At 37.5% G+C, this 25,661-nt stretch overlaps 2 protein-coding genes across 2 annotated transcripts in view; one reads left to right on the top strand and one right to left on the bottom strand.

The window, feature by feature from the left end:
* The window catches only part of LOC129272607 (nucleolar protein 14-like), a 31,622-nt gene extending 27,507 nt beyond the window's left edge, over positions 1-4,115 (top strand). Inside the window, exon 20 of the mRNA XM_064108048.1 lies at positions 1,331-4,115. Within this exon, the coding sequence (XP_063964118.1) occupies positions 1,331-1,430 (100 nt within the window). The 3' untranslated portion in view covers positions 1,431-4,115. The remainder of the gene's footprint in view (positions 1-1,330) is intronic.
* Positions 3,410-25,059, bottom strand: LOC129273058 (shootin-1-like). Its single transcript, XM_054910109.2, has 11 exons — positions 24,889-25,059; positions 21,069-21,187; positions 20,235-20,316; positions 18,149-18,243; positions 17,183-17,341; positions 14,781-15,025; positions 13,844-13,899; positions 12,692-12,882; positions 12,010-12,142; positions 10,759-10,807; positions 3,410-7,258 (listed from the first exon to the last, which is right to left on the bottom strand). The coding sequence occupies exons 1-11, from the start codon at positions 25,022-25,024 to the stop codon at positions 6,766-6,768; spliced, it is 1,758 nt and encodes a 585-aa protein (XP_054766084.2). The 5' UTR covers positions 25,025-25,059; the 3' UTR covers positions 3,410-6,765.
* Positions 25,060-25,661: the final 602 nt, after the last annotated feature.

Here is a 25,661-nt window from a genome sequence, read left to right on the forward strand (position 1 = left end):
TATTCACAGGACTAGAGATTAGTCTCATTTTGAGTCTATTACAGCTCTTTGTAATACCTAGTTAGTTCCCACTGTCAAGGTTTGCACCATGATGGAAACAGTGGTCAAAACTGGGGAGTAATTGCAATGATGGTGTCACATCTTATCAGATCTTGAGGTCAATTTTTGAACGGCTCAAAAGATTTCATGATCAGCTACAAAAGGCCACTCGTAACGGATTGGACGACAGTGGGGATGAGGTGTATTAAAGAGAGGACCATAGAGTTTTTCTTTTGTTCTTGCTTACAGGAGCAAACCATAGTGTTGGGGGGATAGGGTCTATGGAGAGGTGATTAGTAAGACATGGTGATAAGTCATAAAAGCTGTTTATAAGTTTACCCAAAAAACTTTTTCTGCTGTTTATAAGTTTACCCCAAAAACTTTTTCTGCTGTTTATAAGTTTACCCCAAAAACTTTTTCTGCTGTTTATAAGTTTACCCCAAAAACTTTTTTCTGCTGTTTATAAGTTTACCCCAAAAACTTTTTCTGCTGTTTATAAGTTTACCCCAAAAACTTTTTCTGCTGTTTATAAGTTTACCCCAAAAACTTTTTCTGCTGTTTATAAGTTTACCCCAAAAACTTTTTCTGCTGTTTATAAGTTTACCCAAAAAAACTTTTTCTGCTATTTATAAGTTTACCCCAAAAACTTTTTCTGCTGTTTATAAGTTTACCCCAAAAACTTTTTCTGCTGTTTATAAGTTTACCCAAAAAACTTTTTCTACTGTTTATAAGTTTACCCCAAAAACTTTTTCTGCTGTTTATAAGTTTACCCCAAATAATTTTGGCACATTAGTGCATAATAAACAAGCTTTATAGAGGACCACCCATATTTATCCAATTAACCCTTCAATGAACATATCATATATCTTTCATTCTGTCAATCTTTGACTTCATTACTCTACTATGCATTTGGTGAAGACCTTAGCTCATCTTACAAAGAGTTACAATTGATCTAGTCAACCTCGACTTTATAGAAATCCATCAGTCATAACTTTTCTACAGGATATTTGCACAACATCCTTTTGTAAACAAAGAGGAGCACACTGAATTGTCAAGGAAATGATTTATGTATGGATAAACTTATCTGCTGATAGAAAATGTTTTGAACAAAGTTGTAGTTTTAGATGTTGACGTTGCCAGATTACAATAGTTGTGGTTTATCGGATCAGTCGCAACTCTTTGCAAGACAGGGGCCTTATGAACATTCAACTTGATATTTTAATACGAGTTGTAACTAAATTCTTGTATACTCCATTCATTCATGCCATCAATCTTTCTCTCACTGCCACAGGGATGACGAGAGGAAGGAGAAGGTAAAGCGTCTCCATCAGATGTTGGCCACGCAGGAAGGAGACTTCAGGGATATCAAACGCAAGAAACACAAACTGTGAAGCCTTATCTCTCACCCCATGGCTTCCACTACATCCGATGCCTACAGGCAGGCAGGCTGAAGTCACTGCAGATTTCAAAGTGCATCGAGGGTCTCCAAACAAGACTATGGATAGCTTCTGCTATATCTGTCGCTTCTAGGCAGATTACTGTAGACTGCAAAGTGCATCAGGGTCTTTCAACAAGACTACAGATAGCTTCCGCTATATACCTTGCCTACAGACAGAGATCACTGTAGACTACAGAGTGTACCAGGGTCTTTGAACAAGACTACGGACAGCTTACATTATATTTGCAGCTGTAGACTGCAAAGTGCATCAGGGTCTCTGAACAAGACTATGGATATGGATAGTTTCCGCGATATCTGTTGTTAAGATGCAGAGATTATTGTAAACTGCATCAGGGTCTCTGAACAAGACTATGGATATGGATACTTTCCGCGATATCTGTTGTTAAGATTCAGATATTATTGTAGACTGCATCAGGGTCTCTGAACAAGACTATGGATATGGATAGTTTCCACGATATCTGTTGTTAAGATGCAGAGATTATTGTAGACTGCATCAGGGTCTCTGAACAAGACTATGGATAATTTCTGCTGTATCCGATGCCTACAGGCAGGCAGAGTTCACTGTAGACTGCGTAGTACATCAGGGTCTCCAAACAAGACTATGGATGATTTGTACTATTTTTGTCGCATGCAGGCAAAGGTTACTGTAGGCTGCAAAGTGCATCAGGGTCGCTGAACAAGACTATAGACAGTTTTTGCTATATCTGTTACTAATATCTCGGTCACATTTGCTCTCCGGCGGCCGTACAGCAAGTCAAAAACAGCCGTTTTTTAATTTTTTTTTGCACCAGCTACATATAGTGGGGTTTGAATAAAAATGAATATAACGGCTGTTTTCGACTCACCGTACGGCCGCCGTAGAGCTAAAAAATAGCAGCAGTAGACCTTCAAAGGTCTTTGCTACTATTTGTGCATTTTATATAAATATGTTAATTTATGCAGGATTCAGAAAATATGCTTAGAAGTACCTGAAATGTCTCAAAAGTTGCCTATCTGAAATTTAATTAAATCAATGGTTTGCTCTTATTACTGAAAATTATCCCTCGGTCTCTTTGAGAGGACTTCAAGTCTATAAATTCGGTGGATTTACAATATGGCTCGCCATCTATTGGTTGCAGCGAACAGGCCAAATTTCTAACTTCAGGGTCGACATCACGCAGGCAGGGCAGCGCACGGCGCTAGTGTACCGACTGTGATGCATCAAAAATGAATACGATTTCGTAAAATGGGAGGAAGGATTGTAACGGTCTAGATTACGCAAAGAAATATGCAGCAAATTTTCACCCACCTCCTGGACCCTAGTGAGCATCATATGCCAGCCAGTCGTGCCATGTCGGCCAGCGCTGAATAATCGCATGCATATGCACTAGCACGCAACAATTGTTGACCTTTTTACCATGAGGCATTGTGAACTTCGGCCTGTCCGCTGCAACCGATAGATGGCGCACTGTATTGTGAATCCATTGAATTGAGAGGAAAATTCCAGGCATATCCCTTTATCATTATTTCATATTAAGAATATGTATGACTTAGTGCTTAATGATAGTGGAGCGTTGTGGCCCAGTGGATTAGTCTTCAGACTTTGAAACAGAGGGTCGTGGGTTCGAATCCCAGCCATGGCGTAATTTCCTTCAGCAAGAAATTTATTCACATTGTGCTGCACTCAACCCAGGTGAGGTGAATGGGTACCCGGCAGGATTAATTCCTTGAATGCATGAGCGCTGAAAGGCAGCTCGAGCTAAAACTGGGGTAATAATAATGATAACATTGCGCCTCGGAATAGAATATTTCTAGATAGATGGCGCTATATAAATGCCTATTATTATAGTACCACCTGAGAACTTGCTCGAGTTGTGTGTAACTTTACGAACATCACCCACGTCCGAAGAAAAAAAAAACACAAAACACTCATTTGGGGGTGATGAAAGACACCTTTCCAATTTTTTATTGAAAATAACCCTGCGCCCTCAAAAAGATACACAAAATCCCCATGAAATTCTACAATATTTCACATATACATCATTTAAGCACATTCATTTAACATACAAATCTGTTTCTGTATGCAACCAGTTAGCATAATCCTGTAATCTTGCTTTGATTTCAACATATTAAAAATACCATCACCATGTTATGGCATGATAGTATGTAAAATCTTCTGCTGTCATTTAGAAGAATTATCTGTTTATGGGACAAAAAATACAAAGTGAAGATTAAAGTAGGGTCTTAATAAAAATGATAAAAGGAGGACAAGGTTACAGAGAATATAATATAAAACTTTGGAACATGATATTTTTCTCTTAGAAGGGGATATGAAATGATGTCAAACATCCCTGGCCCTGGCACAAAGAATGCTGACCTATTTTTTCCCCTGCCTTTATTAAAACCAACTTCCCCTTACTCTGAGTTTGTTCGGATCTAAAAACCCACAATGCAATGCCATCACCAGTTACAATCGATTACACACAATGGATTTGTATAAAATTGTGATGCAGCATTTTTCATAGCAACCATATTCCTTGCATATCGATTACACATAAATAAAAAAAAATCATGTAAAATGCGATTGATTATAAATGAATGAAAAGTGAAATACAATAAAAAGAAAATCTTACTCATATGCAATATCTTTGTTATGTCATTTGTTCCCTACACTAGATTCCAAATTTCCTTTGCATGTACTACTGTTATAAGTGCTTTACTGGTCCAACATATCGAACACAATATTCAATGACAAAGCGACCTCGTGAGACAAAATGTGCTTGTATTACTTACATGTACATATCTTACAAAGTCATTTATACATATAAATATATACACTAATATACTTTGCATTATTAAATATATTGATTTTTTTTTAGATTTGGTGACTATAATGCTCTCTTATATGCTGGATATAAATTAGGAGATGAGGGGGGGGGGCTGTTAAATGCTCTTGAAATACTTTCTTGTTGTTTGACACAGGACCGTATTCTGAAGTCGGGTTTAATTTAAACTCTGGTTTTAAGTTGTGGTTTAACTATGGAAGCCAGCTGTTACATAAATCTCTAACAGTAGAGGTTCAATGTATCAGCTCATTCGACTCGCAAAAACAATATTAACTGCCTGGGAAGGATAAGGAATGACAATTGTCTTCACCATTAAAGGTAAATTCCAGTTCTGGTAACGATCTCAAAATGAATTTTTACAGAATCTAATATAATGACCACCCAAGTGTCTGTTTGTATGAATAAAAAATATGTGCCAAAGGATTCTGGAAGAAATTGTGTAATTGCTGAGAAATAAGCAAAATAAGCGCGGATTCGGTCACTTCCGTCGGGTCTTTATTCCAGCAATAATAATACACTGTCCCACGTGTGCCTATCTGTGTTGAAGATCTTCAGTGTGATCGTATTTCAGCTTAGATTTTATGATTTCACAAAGTTCAGTTTATGTAACTGTACCAGATCTAGATCCTCGATGATATACTGACAATTAAGCCTGGTTTACAGACTTTCACATGAAATCAGTGTTTACTGCAACTACTGGCATTTCTCTTTAAAGAATTAGTAAAGAGCACAGTAAACATGTGAAGCATTCACTGTAAACAAAATTTTCAAACGTTTGGCTTCCCATACTTTTAGCACAGAGTTAGACCATGGTCCAAGTTAAACCCGACTTCAGAAAACGGGCCAATAGATCTTAATTTTGACAAATGCAAAGCAACTTAGACAATTAGCGATCGGGGTCCCGTAACACAAGGTTAGCGATTAATCATACGCTTGATTGGACATTGTACTAGTCAATGCAATCAATCGTACAAAAATGTTCTACGATCATTGCTATTAGCTTTGTGTTACGGGCCCCCTGGTGCTATTAAGATGTGAAATCATGCGTAACTTCGCAATAGAGCAAGTAAAAATGTAAGTTTATCCCATTTCACATAATTAAAAAATCAAATCTTTCAACAAATCCTACATAATCCTTCCAGCCAACATGATCATTTCAATGTTTAAATAGAGTAACATTCATACCTTGTGGGCGAAAAGTTTTACCTCCAAAACTTGTTTGCCCCTCTCCTTCCATTTCGTCAGAGTGTATTAAACTTACTAAAAGAAATTCAAGGTATGCAATTAATTACATTGACTGCCAAATAACTATCACTAATTAATTTCTCAGGATATAACTACAAATGAAGCTGAAATGAAGTTGATAGGATCTATTGTATTGCACAAATCAATATATAGACTTTATCACTGCACTGTGAATGGATGAGAATTAAATTTCAGCTTCCACAATGAAAGACCATTTTTAATTTCACATTTCACACACCACTTTGATCTTTATAAGGGACTGTTAAAAAATTAAGAATTAATGAATAATAACATCCAAAACCACCCCCCCCCCAAAAAAAAAAAAAAGAATTCCCCAGTGTCGTTTATAGTCGACAAAAGCATATGTTAAGCATCAAAGGCAATTGGTTATTCAGCTTTTGGCCCACTAAAAAGCAAGGAATATTAGTGTAGAATTACAAATTTCTGAATTATAAATGGTGAATAAAACAATATCCGATGTGACAATCAAAACTACTGGTTAAGTACAATCAATCTATTTCTTTGTGAAAACGTATTCTGAATACATTTTGCTACCATGAAATCTCTTTCTCCCTTAACAATAAAAGTCACAAATCTAATGAACATATCACAATCATATAAGTTAGGCAATAATTAGCAAGAATTTATAAAAAGGCTAGTATAATAACCTAATTTTTCTTTAGAATGTTAGGATAACAAGTCTATACATTGCAAGAAAATATACATAAATACACTGTATATATATATATATTAGGCCCAAAGAGCTCTCTTTTCTAGTACAACTACATAAAAATGCACCATTTTAAAACATGATACTCTTTATTTTTATTATATACATATAGGCTTACCTTCAAAAAGAGGTAATAGAGATATTACAAAAACATCTGCAAGTGCGGTTTTCACGGGGCATATCAACGGCAAATACTGTACATGTAGGCGCTGAAGCCATTGCCAATCACTCAAACATTAGTAAATTCCCAACTAGATCTCATACTAAAAATATTTTGGTTACATGTTCTTTCTGTATGCTGACTGGTTTATCTAGGGCTTGCTTGCTCTATTCGTTTTTCCTTTCGCTGATTGCCCCGTGAAAACCGCATCTAAAGGAACATGGCTTTATCAGAGATTAAAAACACAAATGATAGGAAATTCAGCAGCAGTCACCTGACCGATCACATGACAAGTTCAGCTCACACTCTAAAGGTTGTTGACCTCGCTGTAATAAGGCTCCGGCTCGTGCTTGGGGATCGACGGTTGTCGCCTTGGCGATGGCACTGGCTTGTCCTGCCTCTCCTCGACCAGGGAGTAGTCGCCCGATTCTCCAAAGTCGGTGGCGATGGTAAACTTGGAGCCATTCTGTTGCAAGGCAGAGGGATTTGCTGTCGGGGGTGGTGGGGTGAAGTCCGCGGAGGCGTATCGCTCGTCGCCGCTATCGTGGATGAAAGCCGGGTTGTTCTGGATCTCGATCTCTTGGGAGGACGAGGAGATGATTGAGGAGAGCGTGGAGGAAGGCGTCGACGGTGGACTGTCGTCATGATGTACCGTGCTGTAGATGGGTTCGGGAGGAGGGGGTGTTGGGTCGCTGGTTGTGGTGGTGAGAGGGGATCTCTTCGGAATAACAGGAGGCACGTTGGTGACGGTCCTATGGGGTAGAATACCACTGTCTAGACTAGTACTGCAGGTTAATGACCTGTAAATCAAATCGATTTATAATAAATTACAAAGAATTACACAGAATATCAATCATTTGACAAGAAAAATTATTCCATTTAGCCTCATACCAAAAATTACGATTGATCCAATCAACCTAAAATATATGGAAATACATCAATGTCATAATTTTTTTCTCCAGGAAATTTGCACATATTGTCCTCTGTTAACAAAGAGAACCACACTGAATTTTCAATTAAACAATGGATGCATGATATACACCTAATATCTACAAAATATTTTGAACAAACATGCATTTTACATGTAGACGTTGCTGACTTTCCATGGTTGTGATTAATCGGATAAATTGTAAGACGAGGCCCCAAACTGAAAGAGCATAAATGTAAATTTGTACATATTTTCCCCAATGCAAGGTAAAGAATAAAAATGAACTCACTTGGACCATACAAATCCGTTTGATTTAGGCAAAATTTGACTTTTTGAGAAGATGTACATAAATGTATTGCATATTCAGTTTTGAAATTGTTTTCAGTGATTATTCATCTTATAATGCTGAGTCCACAGTACACATTTTCTACAAGGGCTAGAAGCCGGGGGGGGGGGGGGGCACTTCCATTGAAGAGTGGATATCATGCACGACCATGGGGTCTCAAAAAGCACCCTAAACAAGTATTTTCCGTATTCTGAAAATGCACCCCTTAACAAGTATTGGCATGTGAAACCCTACCCTTAACAAGTATTGGAAACAAAACGATTCCCTTGGCAAGTATTCCCTGAATTGAACCCCTAAACAAGTACAGCGATATTTTAATTGTTATATGTCATCATACGTCAGTTTTACCTTTACCTACACCTCGCGCAAATCGCACTCTAAACACGTAGTGTTGACTGTCGGGGCAAAAAGTGCATCCTTTATAAAACATTTTAGTCTTTTTTATATCCTCGCAAATTTGACCCTAAACACGTAGCTTTCCTAGCGAAATAGATACCCTCTTTCATTATTTTATTGTTTTTGACACCTTTATTTCGTTACGTACGTAACGTGCCCTATCTTGAAAAAGACACCCTTTTTACGTGTTTTTTTGGTCGCGCATGGTATCCAATCGTCAATGTAAGTGGCCCCCCCCCCCGGCTAGAATATGAATCTTGCCATCTTTCATTTCTGAGGTTTCAGAGCTAAATGTATTTGCTTTCGAACAGTATTCATAATTTTATAGAAAATGCAGATGAAAAAGAGAAACGGAGCTAGGCAGGAATGTGAAGGATAGTGAATATATATATCGATAAAGACAGTTTAACCCTAAATAGACTGGGCTATTTTGATGCCTAAGAAGACTGGGGGGGGGGCTGATTCAGCCCCCCCCCTATGATCTCGGCCGTCGACCGCGCGATCGCGACGAAAATTGGCACGTGCATTACCCATGGCATAATCTCCAAGACTGTAGGATCAAATTTTCCAAAAAATCTCATAATTCATTAATTATGCTAATTTATGCGTAAAATCAAAGATTTGCTCTAATTAACTAAATAAGGCCTCTAAACTGCTAATTTTTTATTCAAAGACTCTTTGAAGGATTCTGATCAAATGTACTTTTAAAAAAATTCAATATCAAAATTCTTTTCTTATGTATTTTATTGTTTTTAAAATTTCTTATGTATTTCTTTGTTTTTCGACTTTTTGTTTTTTATTGTTTTTTCAATGGAAATTGTCCGCTACTTTATTCTGACCATAAACAAGATGAAATTAATTAAGTTTGATTAGTAAAATTGAAAATAATGATACATTTATGAATTTTGGCTAAAAACACAATTTGCATTGGATTTGTACACAAATTCACGTTTTTGAGCAATTTCGGGTCGACATGCACTTACAAAATGTTGCGTAATTTCGGAACCACGTACCCGGGTGTCGCAAATTTGGTCTCAAAAGTTGCGCAAAACTTGAAAGAAAAAAGTCATGGAACAGCGCAGCGCCAGCTTTTCGCGTTACAGATTTATCGCGAAAAATGTTGAGGGGGGGGCTGAATCAGCCCCCCAAGTCTTTTTAGGGTTAAACCTGCTTTCGCTTCTATTGCCCCGATCCTCTTTTCACGGAACCGATTAAATAAAGCATTTCACTGTTTTTACCACAAAATGCATACATCAAACATATACCATGGATAGATTCATGCAATATGTTTCAAAATGCATCATGCACAGACAATGGGCCGGGTGCTAATTGATCTGAACATACAAAAACATTTCACATAATTCACTTAAAAGACAAAAATCACAGGTTCCTATCATATCAAGAGATTTGAAATGTTTGTAGGATCTTATTTTTTGCAAATTTGTAGAAAAGACTTAACACAATAACACACACACTACTTTCATACATGAAAGTCAAAATACTAGAACAAAGTGTATGTCCACTGAAAAAAAGTTTATAAAAGTTAATCAGAATAATATAGGTATAAAGAACTGTATTATGATGGATAGGACTAGCAACGCATTAGACCTGTATCTAACGTTACAAGCAGTGGCGGACTGTGACCCGAAGGAGACAATGATTGGAGGGGCACTGTATTGTTTGTGAACAATGCTGTGCCCCTCCAATGCTTTGTCTCCTCCGGGTCTCGGTCCGCCACTGGTTACAAGCTACATGTAACAGATAAGCGATACAAAATATTGAAGAAATGGCATTGCATCTAGCAAAGAGAATTAAAGCTGATGATGACAGCAAGCACCGAAAGACATCCATGCATTAAAGGTGTTATTCAACACTGAGGAAGAGGCAGCACATTTGAATAAAAAGGCCAAACACTCTAAAAATGGATGAGAAAGATTATAGACAAAGTCTGAAGGAATTGTTGATAGAGAGGGGGGGGGGAGGTGAAAGAATTTTCAGAGCTGATGGTCAAAGCACTGCTTGCCAAAGTCAATCAACATGACAGTTACAGATCAAGAGAGGAAACAGCAATGAACTTTGGAGGGGGCTTGATTCTGGGAAAAAGTGCCCTTTTTTTTCTATTTCATTTCTGATTCATATTTTTTTAAAGCTTTAATTCCAATTCAAATTAGGGAGACCAGCCAAGGATGGTGGAAAATACAGCAAAGTACCAAAAGATGAGATCTGGGGAAAAAAATGATGTAATCAAAGTTTGCATAGAGAAAATGGAGTAAGCACGCAGCAATGATAACGACCGTAATGTTGGCTTTCCATATCGAGAAAGCTTGCTTTACTTTAACCCTTGCAACACTTATGTTGAAATTTTTAACATTTGTACAATTAAATTCAACAATCGTAATTAATAGGATGGATATAAGTCTTGGGATTGATAGAAAAAAATTTATAAAATAATTTCATATTATTTCCCCAGAATTCAGCATAAGAAGAATCTACAAGGTTTAATACATAAAGCATATTAATCATGCAAGCACTAGAAAAGAATTACAATACATTCCCAACTGACACTTCTATTTTATGCATGACAAGCAACTAGATGATGCGTTCACATATAATTTGAAACACGTTTCTACCTTGGGGTAGAGCGTGGGTGAGCTGTGGGTTGAGGGGATGGTCTCGCACCTGTTTGGGAAACAAACAATTGTTGTTTTATGCAATTCACTGTGTCTGTTCTTCATCTATATAGTCCGTCACATTGGCAATATAGATGATCAAATTTCTTTTTGAAGAAGTGATGATGATTTATTGAATACCAACAAAACATTGAGGCCACTTAAACATAGCGATGCATTTAATGACATTGTAGTTGTACAATCTTAAGAAATTAAAACATTAAAAAAAACAATTATTGTAAAAAAGGTGGGGGATATACCTCCTACAATACACAGTCAAAAAATCAGTTAAAGACAGGAGCTCCTTTTCGAGAATGTACAAAAACTAAGTTTCTTTCCGCGATTTCAAGGTTTATCTAAAAAAAAGTTGTAAGCTGTCTGTTCAAATTTTTCGAAGATTTGAATATTACGATGTATCTTACCATACGTGGTCATTTAGATAATGGCAAATGTATATCAGTGGCTTGCCAAAGATGGCATGGGATTTGAAACAAACACCTTTTGATTTAGTCCTATATGGGGATTTATCTTCAAATCCAAAAATTTGCACATATTTACATTATTTGCATTATGAAAAAAAAAAAATAACACATATAGTGGATAACACAGATGTTAAAATACACTCACTAGCCAACATTCATTAAAGATGGTTTGATTATACCAGGCTTGTGTAGATTTGACAAAAGCAAAAAATGGTCAAATAATGATTGTAACATATACTTTTGGCAAAGTGCAATCTAAATCCATGATTTGAATTATTCCAGTTCGACTAGATTAATTAATAACCCATGGTCTAAAACCGTGAAATCGGCCTAAACCAAATACTTCACAAGCATTGCATTTAATGGATGGATAAAATGTTTTTGTTAACATGAATATTATCTGACCAACAAGAACACACTGAAATTACTTTACAAATACATTATACTACCTGGATGGGATTAGGGACTAGGCACTCACCCTAACCCCCTCACCCCCCCCCCCGAAAAAAAATGGGAATATAGATTCGGTTGTAACCCCCTCCCCCCTTTCCCTCCATCCATCTCAACAAAACACATTGATGCAATCCTGGCACCAATATTAAAACATTGTTCCCCTTCCACTTAAATGTATTGATAAATATGCTGTATTAGAAGCATGAACAGCACACTAAAGCATCTACCATACGAGAATAACATGAACATAAAACTTAATGAGGATGATAATACTTACTTGTTGGAGGCGGCTGCTTTGATCGTTCCTTCCTCTGTGCCATTATTTTCGCAAACTCGTCGGTTTGTTCCGTCTCCTTAGACCCCTTGGGTAGAGGTCTTGGTCTGTTTCTGTTCCTATTCTTCAGACCAACCTGCAAAAGAAAAACATTATTTGTTTCAATCAATCTTTACTTCATAATTCGTCAGTTGCTTAAGTGTAAATAATTCATAAATTTTCACAAGGTTTTGAGTGTGCCTTACACTTGAATTTAAGTTCCCAGTGCGTGTGTTACATGACACAAAATAATTGCATTGGTCAGAGCTGCATGCCCAGGTAACTGCATATTCATCAGTGAGATCGCATGTTAAGTATCATGTACATGTAAATAGTTAAGCACGGATCATCAAAGGCACACTTAACTGTAAAACACCACCTGGAAATCTAGAAAACAGGGGGTGTTTCACAAAGATTCCCAGTTGCACTTAAATTCCAAGTGTGCAGTATGGTTGGCATCACCGCATTGGTCAATTCCTGCGACGAGGATGCGCACCACTGCATATTAATCAATAGGATAGCGCGTTACATATCATGTGCGCATCTGCATAAGCATGACTCTAAAGTAACTTTTAACTCTTTATGAAACACCCCCCCCCCCCCCCCCGGACTAAGCTGCAATCAGCCTCTTGCCATCATCACTCACCAGTATATTATCCAGTTCTTGTACTGCCTGTGCTCGCTTCATAGATTGTTTTGAAGCTGGTCCTCTTGATGGCCTACCCTCACTAGCCTCAGGTTTGGTGACCGGTTTCAGAACGATCTGACCCTTCTTGATCCTCGTTATCATGTCCTGCATCGCCGTCTCAAATTGCTTCTGATAGCAGTCCAATTGTCCTTCAGAAAAGGAAGAAAATTAGATTAAATTTGTTAGTAAATATAAAGAGTGCAGTTTGATACCAGGAGCCATTGACATTGTTTTGTCAACAGAAGGGTAAAAAGGACAGGTGCCTATCCCTAACTGCTCAAAATAGTACATTAATTATAATTATCAATGCTTATTAGTGATTGTATACTGCACTTTTCCCATTAGGCCCACAGAGCATACAATAAATTAATTAAATGGAATGATATATATCTTATTATTCTAAACTACAAAATAGCTGGGTTTTTAACGCTTTTTGACATTGTTTTGTCAACAGAAGGGTAAAAAGGACAGGTGCCTCTCCCTAACTGCTCAAAATAGTACATTAATTATAATTATCACTGCTTATTAGTTATTGTATAATGCACTTTTCCCATAAGGCCCACAGAGCATACAATAAATTAATTAAATGGAATGATATATATCTTATTATTCTAAACTACAAAATAGCTGGGTTTTTAACGCTTTTTGACATTGTTTTGTCAACAGAAGGGTAAAAAGGACAGGTGCCTCTCCCTAACTGCTCAAAATAGTACATTAATTATAATTATCACTGCTTATTAGTTATTATATAATGCACTTTTCCCATAAGGCCCACAGAGCATACAATAAATTAATTAAATGGAATGATATATATCTTATTATTCTAAACTACAAAATAGCTGGGTTTTTAACGCTTTTTCTGAAAATTTCAAGTGATGGAGACGGTACGTCCAATTCCAAGTGGCAAATCATTCCAGTATTTTGAAGCCAACATGGTTCATGTTCTATCGCCGGCTAATTTACGAGTAAGTGAAGTGTGAGATGAACAGGGTCACCAGCCTACATTGTACCTAAGTGCCCTTGTTCTTTTAATAAATAGTGTTATGTAAATGAAAAACAAGCAAGGCAAGTGCACTCCTTGTGTAACAGTTGTGGAAATGGAATACTTACTGCCATCTTCCGACTTTTTATTGTGATTTTTCCTTTTAATGATCTTCTGCAGCATTCTAATAAAACAAACAGAATCAAACATAACCACGACAACAGTGATGATGACAACAATGAATACTAAAATATACCTGCCATCACTTTGACTGACAGCAACTAAATAGATTGGTTCCTAGTTTAATTCGACTTTTTCAACAACTATCATGTTTTACATGATGAGGCAGGTAAGCATAATGTCTAAAACCTGGAGTCCCACAGGGAAACATATTGGGGCCCTGCCTCTTCAATCTTTCTATGAACGCTCTTCCTTCGGTCATTGAGTATAGTGACAATGTAACCAGGTAAAACTACCGTTTATTTATTAAATGGCAGAGTAAATGAAATATATTCTTGTACAATTTAAGTTCTACTCCTGATCAAGGACAAATCCAGGGGCAGATATTTCATACCCACCCCCTTTTTTTAATGATAACCTAGTTTGTTTTAGGTAATTACAGTCTCTTTGAGCGGGTGTCACCTTGTGGCTTTTCACAAAATTCTAAACAAACTGACCAACTTTCTACGAATGTAGTTGCAGCAAACTATTATTTTTTGAGAAAGTCCTCGAAATCATAGTTAATTTTTGTCACCATATCACCATAGATCTAGACTTAATTTAAATCATGAAATCTTAGCTGAAAACCGATAACTATGAAAATCACTAACACATAAAAGCATTAGCCGGACAGTGTATCAATATTGCTTGGAAATACGTTTCAACGTTTTATGGAATACCTGCATATTTCACTCATTTCTCAACTGTTACATATTTTCTTCCAGAGCCATGTGGAACATATTATTCTTTCATACAAACACTTGGGTGGTAACTCTATCGGATTCTGTTCGAACTTGTCTTGAAATTGTTACAACTTGCATATATATTTAAGGTTGTTGCACTCACTCTAGAGGGTTCCTAGGGGGTTGTGGCACTGGTGGAGGTGGGGGAGGCGGTGGGATGTTCGGAAGACTGGGTTTACTAAGCGCTTCTTTCAGTTCGTAGGCCAGTTCCTTGTTCTTGACATCGAGTTCATCCACTCTCTTCTCCAGGGATTCGTTCTCTTCCTTTGCGATGCTCAGCTTGTTCTCGAGCATTTCCATCTTCTCCCGGCTTTCTGAGAGTTCCAGCTCGTCCTTTAATCTCTTCACCTGTGGTCAAATTAAAAAAAAAGCGTCGTGGCCCAGTGGATTAGTCTCCGGACTTTGAAACAGAGGGTTGTGGGTTCAAATCCCAGCCATGGCGTAATTTTCTTCAACAAGGAATTCATCCACAGTGTGCTGCACTCGACCCAGGTGAGGTAAATGGGTACCGGCAGGTAGTAATTCATCGAAAAGCTGTGTGCACCTGAATCGGTAGCCTAGCTTAGCCGGGGTAATAATAATAATAGTAGGAGAACAGTGGCAACTGAAGTGGCTACCCTGGGTAAATATACCGTTATTGTTATTATTAACATTATCTGTTAATACACCTGCATATCTATAGGGGAATGACTCAAACCTTGATTTGTCTAACATAATTCATTCATAATTTTATAGAAAAAAAATGAGATTTACATTTTTTTTCTTTAGCTGTTATAGTCTACCCAACCTAGAAAGTGGATAGCTATTGAAATTTTGTTGTTCAGATATAGTTTTTGAAAATTTTCAAGAAAAATTCTCAAATTTATCAGTATTTCCAACACTGGCATAGAGTTAGATAATGAATTTTAGGAAAAAAGTGAAATTTTTATTTCCTTTTTTTTTTTATAGCTGTTATTGTTTTCTCATCCTAGAAGGTGAACAACTATTTCATTTGTTATTTAAGGGGAGCTAGGGTAGTACCCAAATTCCAAAACATTACTTTCTAACCAAATTGGCAAAGGGGGTATCCGGGGGGGGGGGGGGCACTCAGTATATAATGCATAGTGGGTATGTGCCGCGGAGGGGACCCTCATTTTTACACTCAAATTTCTGTTCCAAGTTTCTGTTTTTTGTCTTATTGAGAAAAAGAAAAAAGAAAGCCGCTCCAAAGCATAGCATTTTCTTCTTATTGAGAAAAAAGAAGAAATCCGCTCCAAAGCTTTGCATATTTTCTGTTACGCCGTTCCGGTCGCATTGACATGATTGATCTGCGCAATGAGCCGCAATTTGGTGAAAAGTGGCCGCAGACCGCTGTCTGACCATCGCCTCTGCGCTAGCGCACCCGGCGCCCGTGCCGCTGGGCTAGCTGCATGCATGTCCCAGGGGGGGGCACTCAGTAAATAATGAATAGTGGGTATGTGCCGCGGAGGGGACCCCCATTTTCACACTCAAATTTCCGTTCCAAGGCATAGCATTTTTGTCTTATTGAGAAAAAGAACAAAGAAAGCCGCTCCAAAGCATAGCATTTTCTTCTTATCGAGAAAAAAGAAAGAAATCCACTCCAAAGCTTGCATATTTTCCTTTACGCCACTCCGGCTGCATTGATCTGCTACAATGAGTCGCAATTCTGGTGAAAAGCGGCCGCTGAGCGCTGTCCAACCATCGCCTCTGCGCTAGCGCACGAGGCGCCCGTGCCGCCGGGCTAGCTGCATGCACGTTCCATAGGGATGCATACGCACTCAAACGCATAGTGGGTATGTGCCGCGGAGGGGACCCTCATTTTTACACTAAAATTTCCGTTCTAAGGCATAGCATTTTTGTCTTATTGAGAAAAAGAACAAAGAAAGCCGCTCCAAAGCATAGCATTTTCTTCTTATCGAGAAAAAAGAAAGAAATCCACTCCAAAGCTTGCATATTTTCCTTTACGCCACTCCGGCTGCATTGATCTGCTACAATGAGTCGCAATTTTGGTGAAAAGCGGCCGCTGAGCGCTGTCCAACCATCGCCTCTGCGCTAGCGCACGAGGCACCCGTGCCGCCGGGCTAGCTGCATGCACGTTCCATAGGGATGCATACGCACTCAAACGCAGGCGACCCGTTCCAAGGACCCCCATTTTCACAAACATTTGTAGTTTCGAAGCCCGTTCCGAGGACCCTCCTTTTTACAATAAGCCCACTCCAAGGCCCCCGTTTTTTTGTCTCGCCCGCGGCACATACCTACTACTTTTTTGGTCGAGTACCCCCCCCCCCCCCCCACGGATGCATGTTCCATAGGGACGCATACGCACTCACACTAGACCAAATGACAGTGAGGCCAAAATGGGTACATTGTGGTATTATCAAAAGAGTGTGAAATGGATCAAGTGGTATCAGGCCAAGTCAAGTGGTTACCAACACAATCATTATGGAGTAAAATAAAATAAAATAAAATAAACTTCCTACAAACCATTTGATAGAAATACTATACCTCTAATCTATGTCTCTCTTTCTCCTCTTCGAGTTCCTTTGTGAGTTTCTCCATTTCTGTCATGCTTTGAATGAGTTTATCATCTCCGCTGATGGCATCACTTACTAACATCGCACTCTGACGTTTGTACGCCTCGGCTTCCTTATTCTTTGCATAATACTGACAAGTAAAAAATATCAAATATAACATATAATATAGTACTATTCATTCATTTATCTATTAAGAAAAACTGTAATAAGTATTTCAAGTTTAATTAACTTCAACATTTTATTTGATGACTTCACGCAACATATTAAAAGAAAATACATATACCACTTCACGGCCATAAAAATGGAAAAATTTACCCCCACCCCCTTCCTAAGAAGTGTACATCCAAAAATAAGTATAAGTCAAAATCTTTTGTAGATGAAAACCACTGGGGGTGTCACTTTTTCAATGTCGACACATTCTACTTCCATGGTTGACCGTTTTTGTTGATGATAATTTTTTTTCAACGAACTGAACCCACCTCCAAAAAAGCTTACCCAAGTGAGCAGTTCAACAAGCAATCCATTCTTAACCACTATGGCAGATATATCATAAATTCAATCAATTAATCTGATGCATGCTCAGATGTTCCAATTTGGCCCAGTGGATTAGTCTCCGGACTTTGAAACAGAGGGTCGTGGGTTCAAATTCCAGCCATGGCGTAGTTTCCTTCAGCAAGATATTTTTCCACATTGTGCTGCACTCAACCCAGGTGAGGTGAATGGGTACCTGGCAGGAATTTATTCCTTGAAATGCACTGAGCGCTGGAAGGCTGCTTGAGCTACAGCCGGGGTAATAATGTCCAAGTCCTTTGGAAGCGCATAGAGATGTTATTCATAATGTGATATACATGTAGGCTATACAAGAACTACTGTGTTTCCAAACTCCTAACTATATTCTAATGATTTCATGAAATTATCAAGAGAATATCTTTCTTACTTCTGATGCCATCTTTTCAGCTTGTTCCCTCATGGCGGATTCCTTCTCATATAGGCTCTGAACCTCGTTGAATTCATTGTATACCAAGGTTGATACTGTATAAGGATGAAAGTATAATAAAGGAATGGTTAAATTAGCATAATCATCACCATCATCACTAATATCCTTGTCATTATATCTTTATCACCATCATTATTGTTGTCGTCACCATCATAATCACCATCCTCATTTATCTGCAGCAGTAGCAGCAGAAGCATCAACATTGTCATCACTATATCATCATCACAACCATCATCATCATCATCATCATCATCACCACCACCATCAACACCAACACCACCATCACCATTGTAATGATCATGATCATCATCATCATCATCATCACCACCACCACCACCACTACCACTTCCACCATCATCATTATCATTATCAATATAATCATCATCATCATCATCACCACTTCCACCACCATCATCATCATCATCACCACCACTACCACCGTCACCACCATCATCATCATCATCTCATCATCACCACCACTACTGCCATCACCATCATCATAATCATCATAATCATCATCACCACCACTACTGCCATCACCACCATCATCATCTCATCATCACCACCACTACTGCCATCGCCATCACCAGCATCATAAACATCATCATCACCACTGTCACCATCATGATTATCATTATCATCATCACCACAACTATTGCCATCAACCATCATCATAATCATCATCATCACCACAGTCACCATCATGATTATCATCATCATCACGACTACCGCCATCACCATCATCATCATCATCATCACCAGCCACCACTACCATGATCATCATCATCATCAAGATCTGGCTGGATCCACCAATATCATCAAAGATTACTCAATGGAATAAAGAATATGTCCAAGTATAGCATCCCCCTTTTGAAAAATTCTAGTTTCATAACTGAATTTTAGTATCACCATGGCTGAAAGGAGAAGGAGCATCTCTGTAACCCCCCCCCCCCCTTCAAAATATCCTAGATTCACAACTATGAGGTTGGTTGAAGTGAAAATGAATAATTATGTGCCCTATGCCACCCCCACTTCACCTCCCCCCCCCCACCCTGCCCCGAGAAAGTATAACAGTAAAGCCAATCATCTCTAATTGGTAAGACGTGCTGAGTCACGAGATTCATCTCCACACATGCCACAAGAATATAAACAACCAATCGAACACTTTACAAGCACACGCCATAAATGCTTTATTTATTACAGACATCACATGAATTAAAACGACATAAAATACCCCTGGCATGAATGCATGAGTGGTAACATACAACTTCTGAAGGTTTCCATGGCAAAGAAGGAGAAGAGTGAAGCGAGCTTCACGGTACATTCGGTAATAAATATCAAGCATTTGATTCATCCCTCTCTGACCAAATCTTTCATCGCCATACTTCGATTACATACCGTTGACACTTGGATTGGAACATTATGTAATTTGTTCATATGTGCATTTTTAAAAATAGATTTCAGCCCCCCCCCCCAAACATATCTTGCAACTAATTAGATCACAAAATTCATTTTGTCAGCAAAAGTTTATCAATTCATTCCTCTAATAAAGCCCATTGAATCTGCTCAATTATATGGGGTCTACATGAGGGCTTGCAACAGAAGTCACAAAGGTTTTAATCTGTTTAATCTGTACATCAAGTATGCATCAAATGTCAACTGACTTAAAATATAAATTGCTTAATTAAACTAGCTGGCAATGAAAGAAATGTACATTGTTAGGGTTGACACGAGTATCATACATGCATCTAGCTAACAACTTCATGGAATTCAAAATATGGACTTACATTGATCAAAATAATTATAAGCACAGTATGAACAGTTGTAGTGCGCCGGCACCCACACGTTGATACTTATGGTACAGTCAAGAAATGAAATGGGAAAATAATAAACAGGGGTGAGAGTTACTTTTACTGGGAAGCTTAATTATCTGAATAACCAGGTCTAAATTGAAATGTTGAAGGTGCTACGAGAAGAAATATTGCGGATGAAAGTATGAAAGAATAATCAAATGAATAATACTGACCTCTTTTGAGTTGATTAATGATATTATCCCTTTCTTGTAAGGCCTTCTTGGTTTTCTCGTGCGAGACATTCTCCAGTTTCATCTGAAATTATAAAAGAACACAAAATCATCATTTTTTTCTTAGGACAGCTAGGAAAAACCTCGATATTAGAGTGAAATATATAGCAACCTTCTTCTGTCTACAGTAAGAGTTCTCCATAGGAATTAGGATCTGTTTGTAGAATATGAGTTTGCCATCATTGCTACATTTTTATATCACAGCTTTTCCTTGGCTGTCCTCATTTTTTTTTACATTTTGAGTTAGAGATACATGTACAAGGAATTATTAACATCAGAGGGACAAAATATTGAATACTCTGGATCCCTGAAACAATGTGTAAAGACGATTTAAGCTTCTACCAACCCTCATAACAAGCCATTCCCATTACAGACGAGTGCAATTCTCATTCTGGTTCTCGTGTATGGCAGCACTTTATTCAGTCATACTCATCGGTTCCCTATCTCCATTCACTTTGTACACAAACGCGCACATACAAATCAATGACGAGTGGTTCCCAAAACCTATTTGGCCAACAAGTTCCTTTGATAGTAAATAAAGACTGAGGCTTTCATAGGAGAAATTATAATTTGTAAACAAATTTTCGGCATTACTCATATGTGTCTAAGATCGCATGCACGATCTGTGATGAAAATCATAAGTCAGAAAAAAATTGGAACCAGTGGGATTCCAACCTGTCATCTACTGCTAATAGCCTGGTGGTTAAGTCGCTGCCTGGCAAGAAGTTCCTTTGACTTAAAATGAATGAAAATAATAAGAATTAATCTTCTTCTCACCTGCTCTTTGAGTTGTGCTATCTGGCTATAAGCGGCAGCAAGATTTTCTTGTGCAATGTCTCTCTCGTCTATCGCATAACCTATATCCTTCTTTGCATTGAACAGCTCATCCTTCAACACTACAGATCAAAAATGTATTTTGAAAATGGAAAGAAAAAGAACTCATGAAAATGTGTCATCAAATTGGACTAGTTTAATACTAAAATATTCGAATTTCAAGCATACTTTTACAACAAAGGTTTTTATATTACTACAAGTAGGTTCATAGAAAAGGCACATCCATAAACTTCAATCACTTTCAGAATCGTAACAATTCATCGTACTTTTTGTAATAAAAGGTTGTTTACAAGCCCTGAAAGCATATCAGAGGACTGTCTGACATAGCAACAAGTAATTATAACAGATTAAATAATATTATTATGTACTTGGGCTTCTTTGCTAAAATGTTTGAGTGATTCTTTCATACAAAGCTTGTTCTCGAGATTCTAACAAAATAGCCAGAGGCTTTTCACAAAATTAGTCTCATCAGAACCTGGATCCTAACTATTCTAGTTCATTCACGACATCCTCATTACTCATTCCCAGGAAAGTGAACATTCATGAATTTGAATAACATGGTAAACTGGCATTAAAATAAATGGAAGTTTCTCTTCAGAGGACCAGCTAACCTGAAATTCAATGTATACAACCTGAAAAATGAAATAGGAATCCAGTTTGAAAACATTTCTTGTTGCTTTGTATGACAAACCTCTGGCAAGTTGTCTGGTTGTCAAGAGCAAACTTTCCGTAACAAGTATATTAATTTTTGCATAGCAAACTGGACTGCCCTTTTGATACTTAACATGAAATATAATGGTATGGAATGGGATTTTAACAAACTTGTCTTTAAAATGCACTACAGCTTTCCACAATCAAGAACTTCAAGAATATAAATTGAAATTGTCTTTTATCTTTCTCTCCACAGATTAAAAAAAAAAACTTTTAAGTTGATTCAAATTTTATTGCCTATATTTTTAAACCCCTCCTCCATCTAAAATCTAAATTAATCAGGGTTTTATAATTACGATGGAAGCATCATGCTCTGTTTATTACAGTTGAAGTACTTTGCAGTTTCTATTTTACTCAAAGGACCTTTTTCTATTATTCATAGAAAAACATTGTATTGGATTAGATTCTATGCAACGACACACTGTAAATATCCCACAAGTACCCTGGGCTCAAGCCCTCCATCATATCTATGTAAATTAGATGAAGAAAACGGGGAAAGACAAGCGACAGATTCAGCAACGATTTATTTGGCTGGGAGGCCATTACTTGCTAACAGAAGTCTCCATGCTAATAACATGGCACTCAAACCAGAATCTCGTAGGCAGCATCCGTTAAAGGTCTTGATATTTGCAAAGAATAACCTAGAATCTCTTCCCCACCCACTCTATTTGTAAATAGTCAACATGGGGCAGTGGGGCAGTTGCCACCCCCCCCCCCTTCAGAAATTTTGAAAACTTACATTTTTTACTTTAAAAAATCACAAAATTCACAGAAAGTGTGCAGAAAATCCTTAAATTTCACAATTAAAAAATGCAAAGTTCCCCAATGAAAAGATCAGTCGCTTCGCTCCTTCCCTTTAGTTTTCCTTGAAAAAAAATATTAACAAGTCTCGCCCCAGGAAAAAAAGTCTGTGTACGGCTATGATAGCTACTGAAATACAGTAGCCATGTGCAATATACTTTAGTCTCATACCTAAGTGGGATTTTTTTTTTGTAAGTGCGATCCTCGTGCAAACTCTATGCAGATAGCCAAGTGCAGAAACTATCAAAGCATTGTGTAGACTAGACTCTAAGGGTTGATAAATTTTTATACGATAATATGAATTACTTTGCTAAAAAGCAGATAAAAACAGAATACCAAATGATGTCCCGCACTGACATTTTCATGGAATTTAGAAAATATGAGACCATTGCTTATCACTTTTGTGTCAAATATCCTTTAGCTACTACTACTCATCTTAACCTTAAAAAAAGTAACCCCCATTGCTTTAATTCCGACCAAGCAGCAGCAGACGTTAATCTCTGTATATGAGCCTGCCTCCCCCATCTTCATACTGCATGAAGAGAGATATTGATGCTCTTAAAAGCAACAATAAAACGGATACTGCTTGAACATTGCTGCACATCAAATGACAGTAGAGAAGATTTTTTTGTGTGTGACAAGTGAAGACTTTGTCATGGTCCACTATTACGATTTTTAGTAGTATTACTATAAGATATTGTTACTGTTACTATTACTTTTACTATTACTATTGTTATTACTATTGCTATTACTATTACCACTACTATTACTATTACTATTTTTGCTATTACTATTGCTATTACTATTAATATTAGGCCTATACTATTAGAATAACTATTACTTTTGCTATTACTATTAATATTAGGCCTACTGTTAGAATTACTATTACTTTTGCTATTACTATTACTATTATTATTACTGTAACTATTACTATTACTGTTGCTATTACTATTACTATTTTATTATAACTATTTCTATTACTACTATTATTGACATTGAAATTATTCTCCCACATTGCTGATTACCTTTGATATCACATCAGTTCAATAATGCCCTTTTTGATGTTGTTGTTTCATTTTTGATTTACTCTTAAATCTTAAATCTATATCCATGGACTCGCACATTACCCACATTCAGTTTTATTTTGCTCAATCAGGACACTGCACATTTCATAGCAAAGTATGGCCTACATCTTCATATCCCCCCAAAGCAATCAAAATAGAGTATAAAAGCATTCTCATCAATACTCCACCAAACCCCAAGCTAAATTGCAACCGAGATTGACACGGGGAAGATGGATTCGTTGCGAAACGAAGCTCCCCGGAAAAGTGCCTCCCTGGCATCCAAGAAGACATCATCCATTATTGGAATGAGCTCTGCTAAAGACCACTTTCTAATGGCTGTCATCGTAACGCTCTCGTCCCTCCGTCTCTTATCGTTACAGTTTCCCCCCTCTTATGCACAAAATATAGACACACAAACAAAGTGCATTAAGGAGGAGGAACCTTGAAAGATGTCAGTGTGTACTTTTGTAAATATGATATAAAGTGGACAAGATTTGGAATACTCTGTTTTCTTTGAATCTGTGTTCTTAATAGGAGAATGAATTATGACGATAAAGACACACTGATGTGATGATCCCCCTTGTTATTTCTTTAGATGAGTCTCTTACAAGTCACATATCAGTATCATTTGGTTGAAAATACTGAAAAAATATATAATGTATATTCAATTTTATCTATGATGGACATATGGAAAATTTGTATTGATAGTCATATCTTCCAGCTAATTTTCTGTAAAGATCATCTGTACATTCCAACCCATTGCTGTTTGCGTGTATGTGTGTGTGTGTTTTCTTTTGAGGGGGGTGAGCAGAGGGGGAAGAGCCCACTATTTGGACTAAAATTGCGAATTGTGCCACCCATTTTAATGGGAGTACTGGTGTCGCTTTTTTAAGTGACAACAGTTTACATTTGTATGCTTGTCCAATTTTTAAACACACTTTTGCTTTTCTAAGGGGAACCATCTTTTCCCTGCAATCTGCCATCTTCTATGCCCCCTCTTTTATTGAAATAATGAAACCAATGTTGTTGTTTTTTTTTGTTTCCTGTTTTGCATAAAACTCTGCAATGATGGAAAACTTTCCTTGAAGACAACCTTTTTTTACTCACTTGGGTGGTCATTATATACCCAAATTTCACTGCGCTCTAATGCCTCTATACAGGCAAAGTAGCTATTTTGAAAGACTGACCTTCAATTTGAGCTTGATATTCCTTGGCATGAGGGGATTCCTGTACCTCATCTTCCAGCAACGTCTCCCCCGGATCTTCATCCAGGTTGATATCGACGATTTGAGAAAAATCAATTCCATTCTGTGCAAAAACCATTTGACTTTTCCTTTTCAGCTCTTTTATCTCTCGAACCGTCTGCATGAGACAAAAAGAAAAGCAGAAAAATAGACTACTGGTTAATGTTTATTTCATTGTATCGAATACAAGTATAGATCTACCATAATAATGAATGAAAGATTACAATCATTTAGAAACCTTCCTGCATACATAAGCATCCAACAAAAAATCTGCAAGTTAGAAAAGCTAATTGCAATAGAGAAAGGCAACAATAATCAGATTGTAAAAAGGAAAACAATCCAAAGCTTTTTCTCTCATGCAAAACAGCTATAAAATTAATACAAGGTTTATTTCATATTCAATCAAAATGACACGGTTGAAATAGCCCAAAATGATGGGAAAATTTGGCAAAATGAGTGTTATCGGTCAATTTCTATACACTGACCAATCACAGGAATGTACTGAACGATATCTCTTTCCCCACCCTCCCCCTCCCTGAACCCCAAGATTGAGTATGTTGAGCTTTCTTAATACAATGGTTATCCTTAGTTCAACAACCACAACTTTCGACAAGAGTTCAAAATAGGCCTACGGGCCTATATAGGAACTACAGAATTCGGTCACCAAAGGGTTAATGCAATCTCTTCTGTTCACCTGACATATTTGCTTCACACCT

This window comes from Lytechinus pictus, chromosome 12, assembly GCF_037042905.1.
Source record: "Lytechinus pictus isolate F3 Inbred chromosome 12, Lp3.0, whole genome shotgun sequence".
In the NCBI taxonomy this organism is placed as follows: domain Eukaryota; kingdom Metazoa; phylum Echinodermata; class Echinoidea; order Temnopleuroida; family Toxopneustidae; genus Lytechinus; species Lytechinus pictus.

Bases quoted from the DNA above. Each gene is read 5' to 3' on its own strand.
- LOC129273058 (XM_054910109.2), bottom strand. From the start codon at position 25,024: ATGGTTTTTGCACAGAATGGAATTGATTTTTCTCAAATCGTCGATATC. The intron at 12,883-13,843 runs GTAAGTATTCCA...CCTTTTCTGAAG, and splicing joins TAAAAAGTCGGAAGATGGCA to GACAATTGGACTGCTATCAG. The intron at 10,808-12,009 runs GTAAGTATTATC...TTTCCCAAACAG, and splicing joins AAAGCAGCCGCCTCCAACAA to GTGCGAGACCATCCCCTCAA.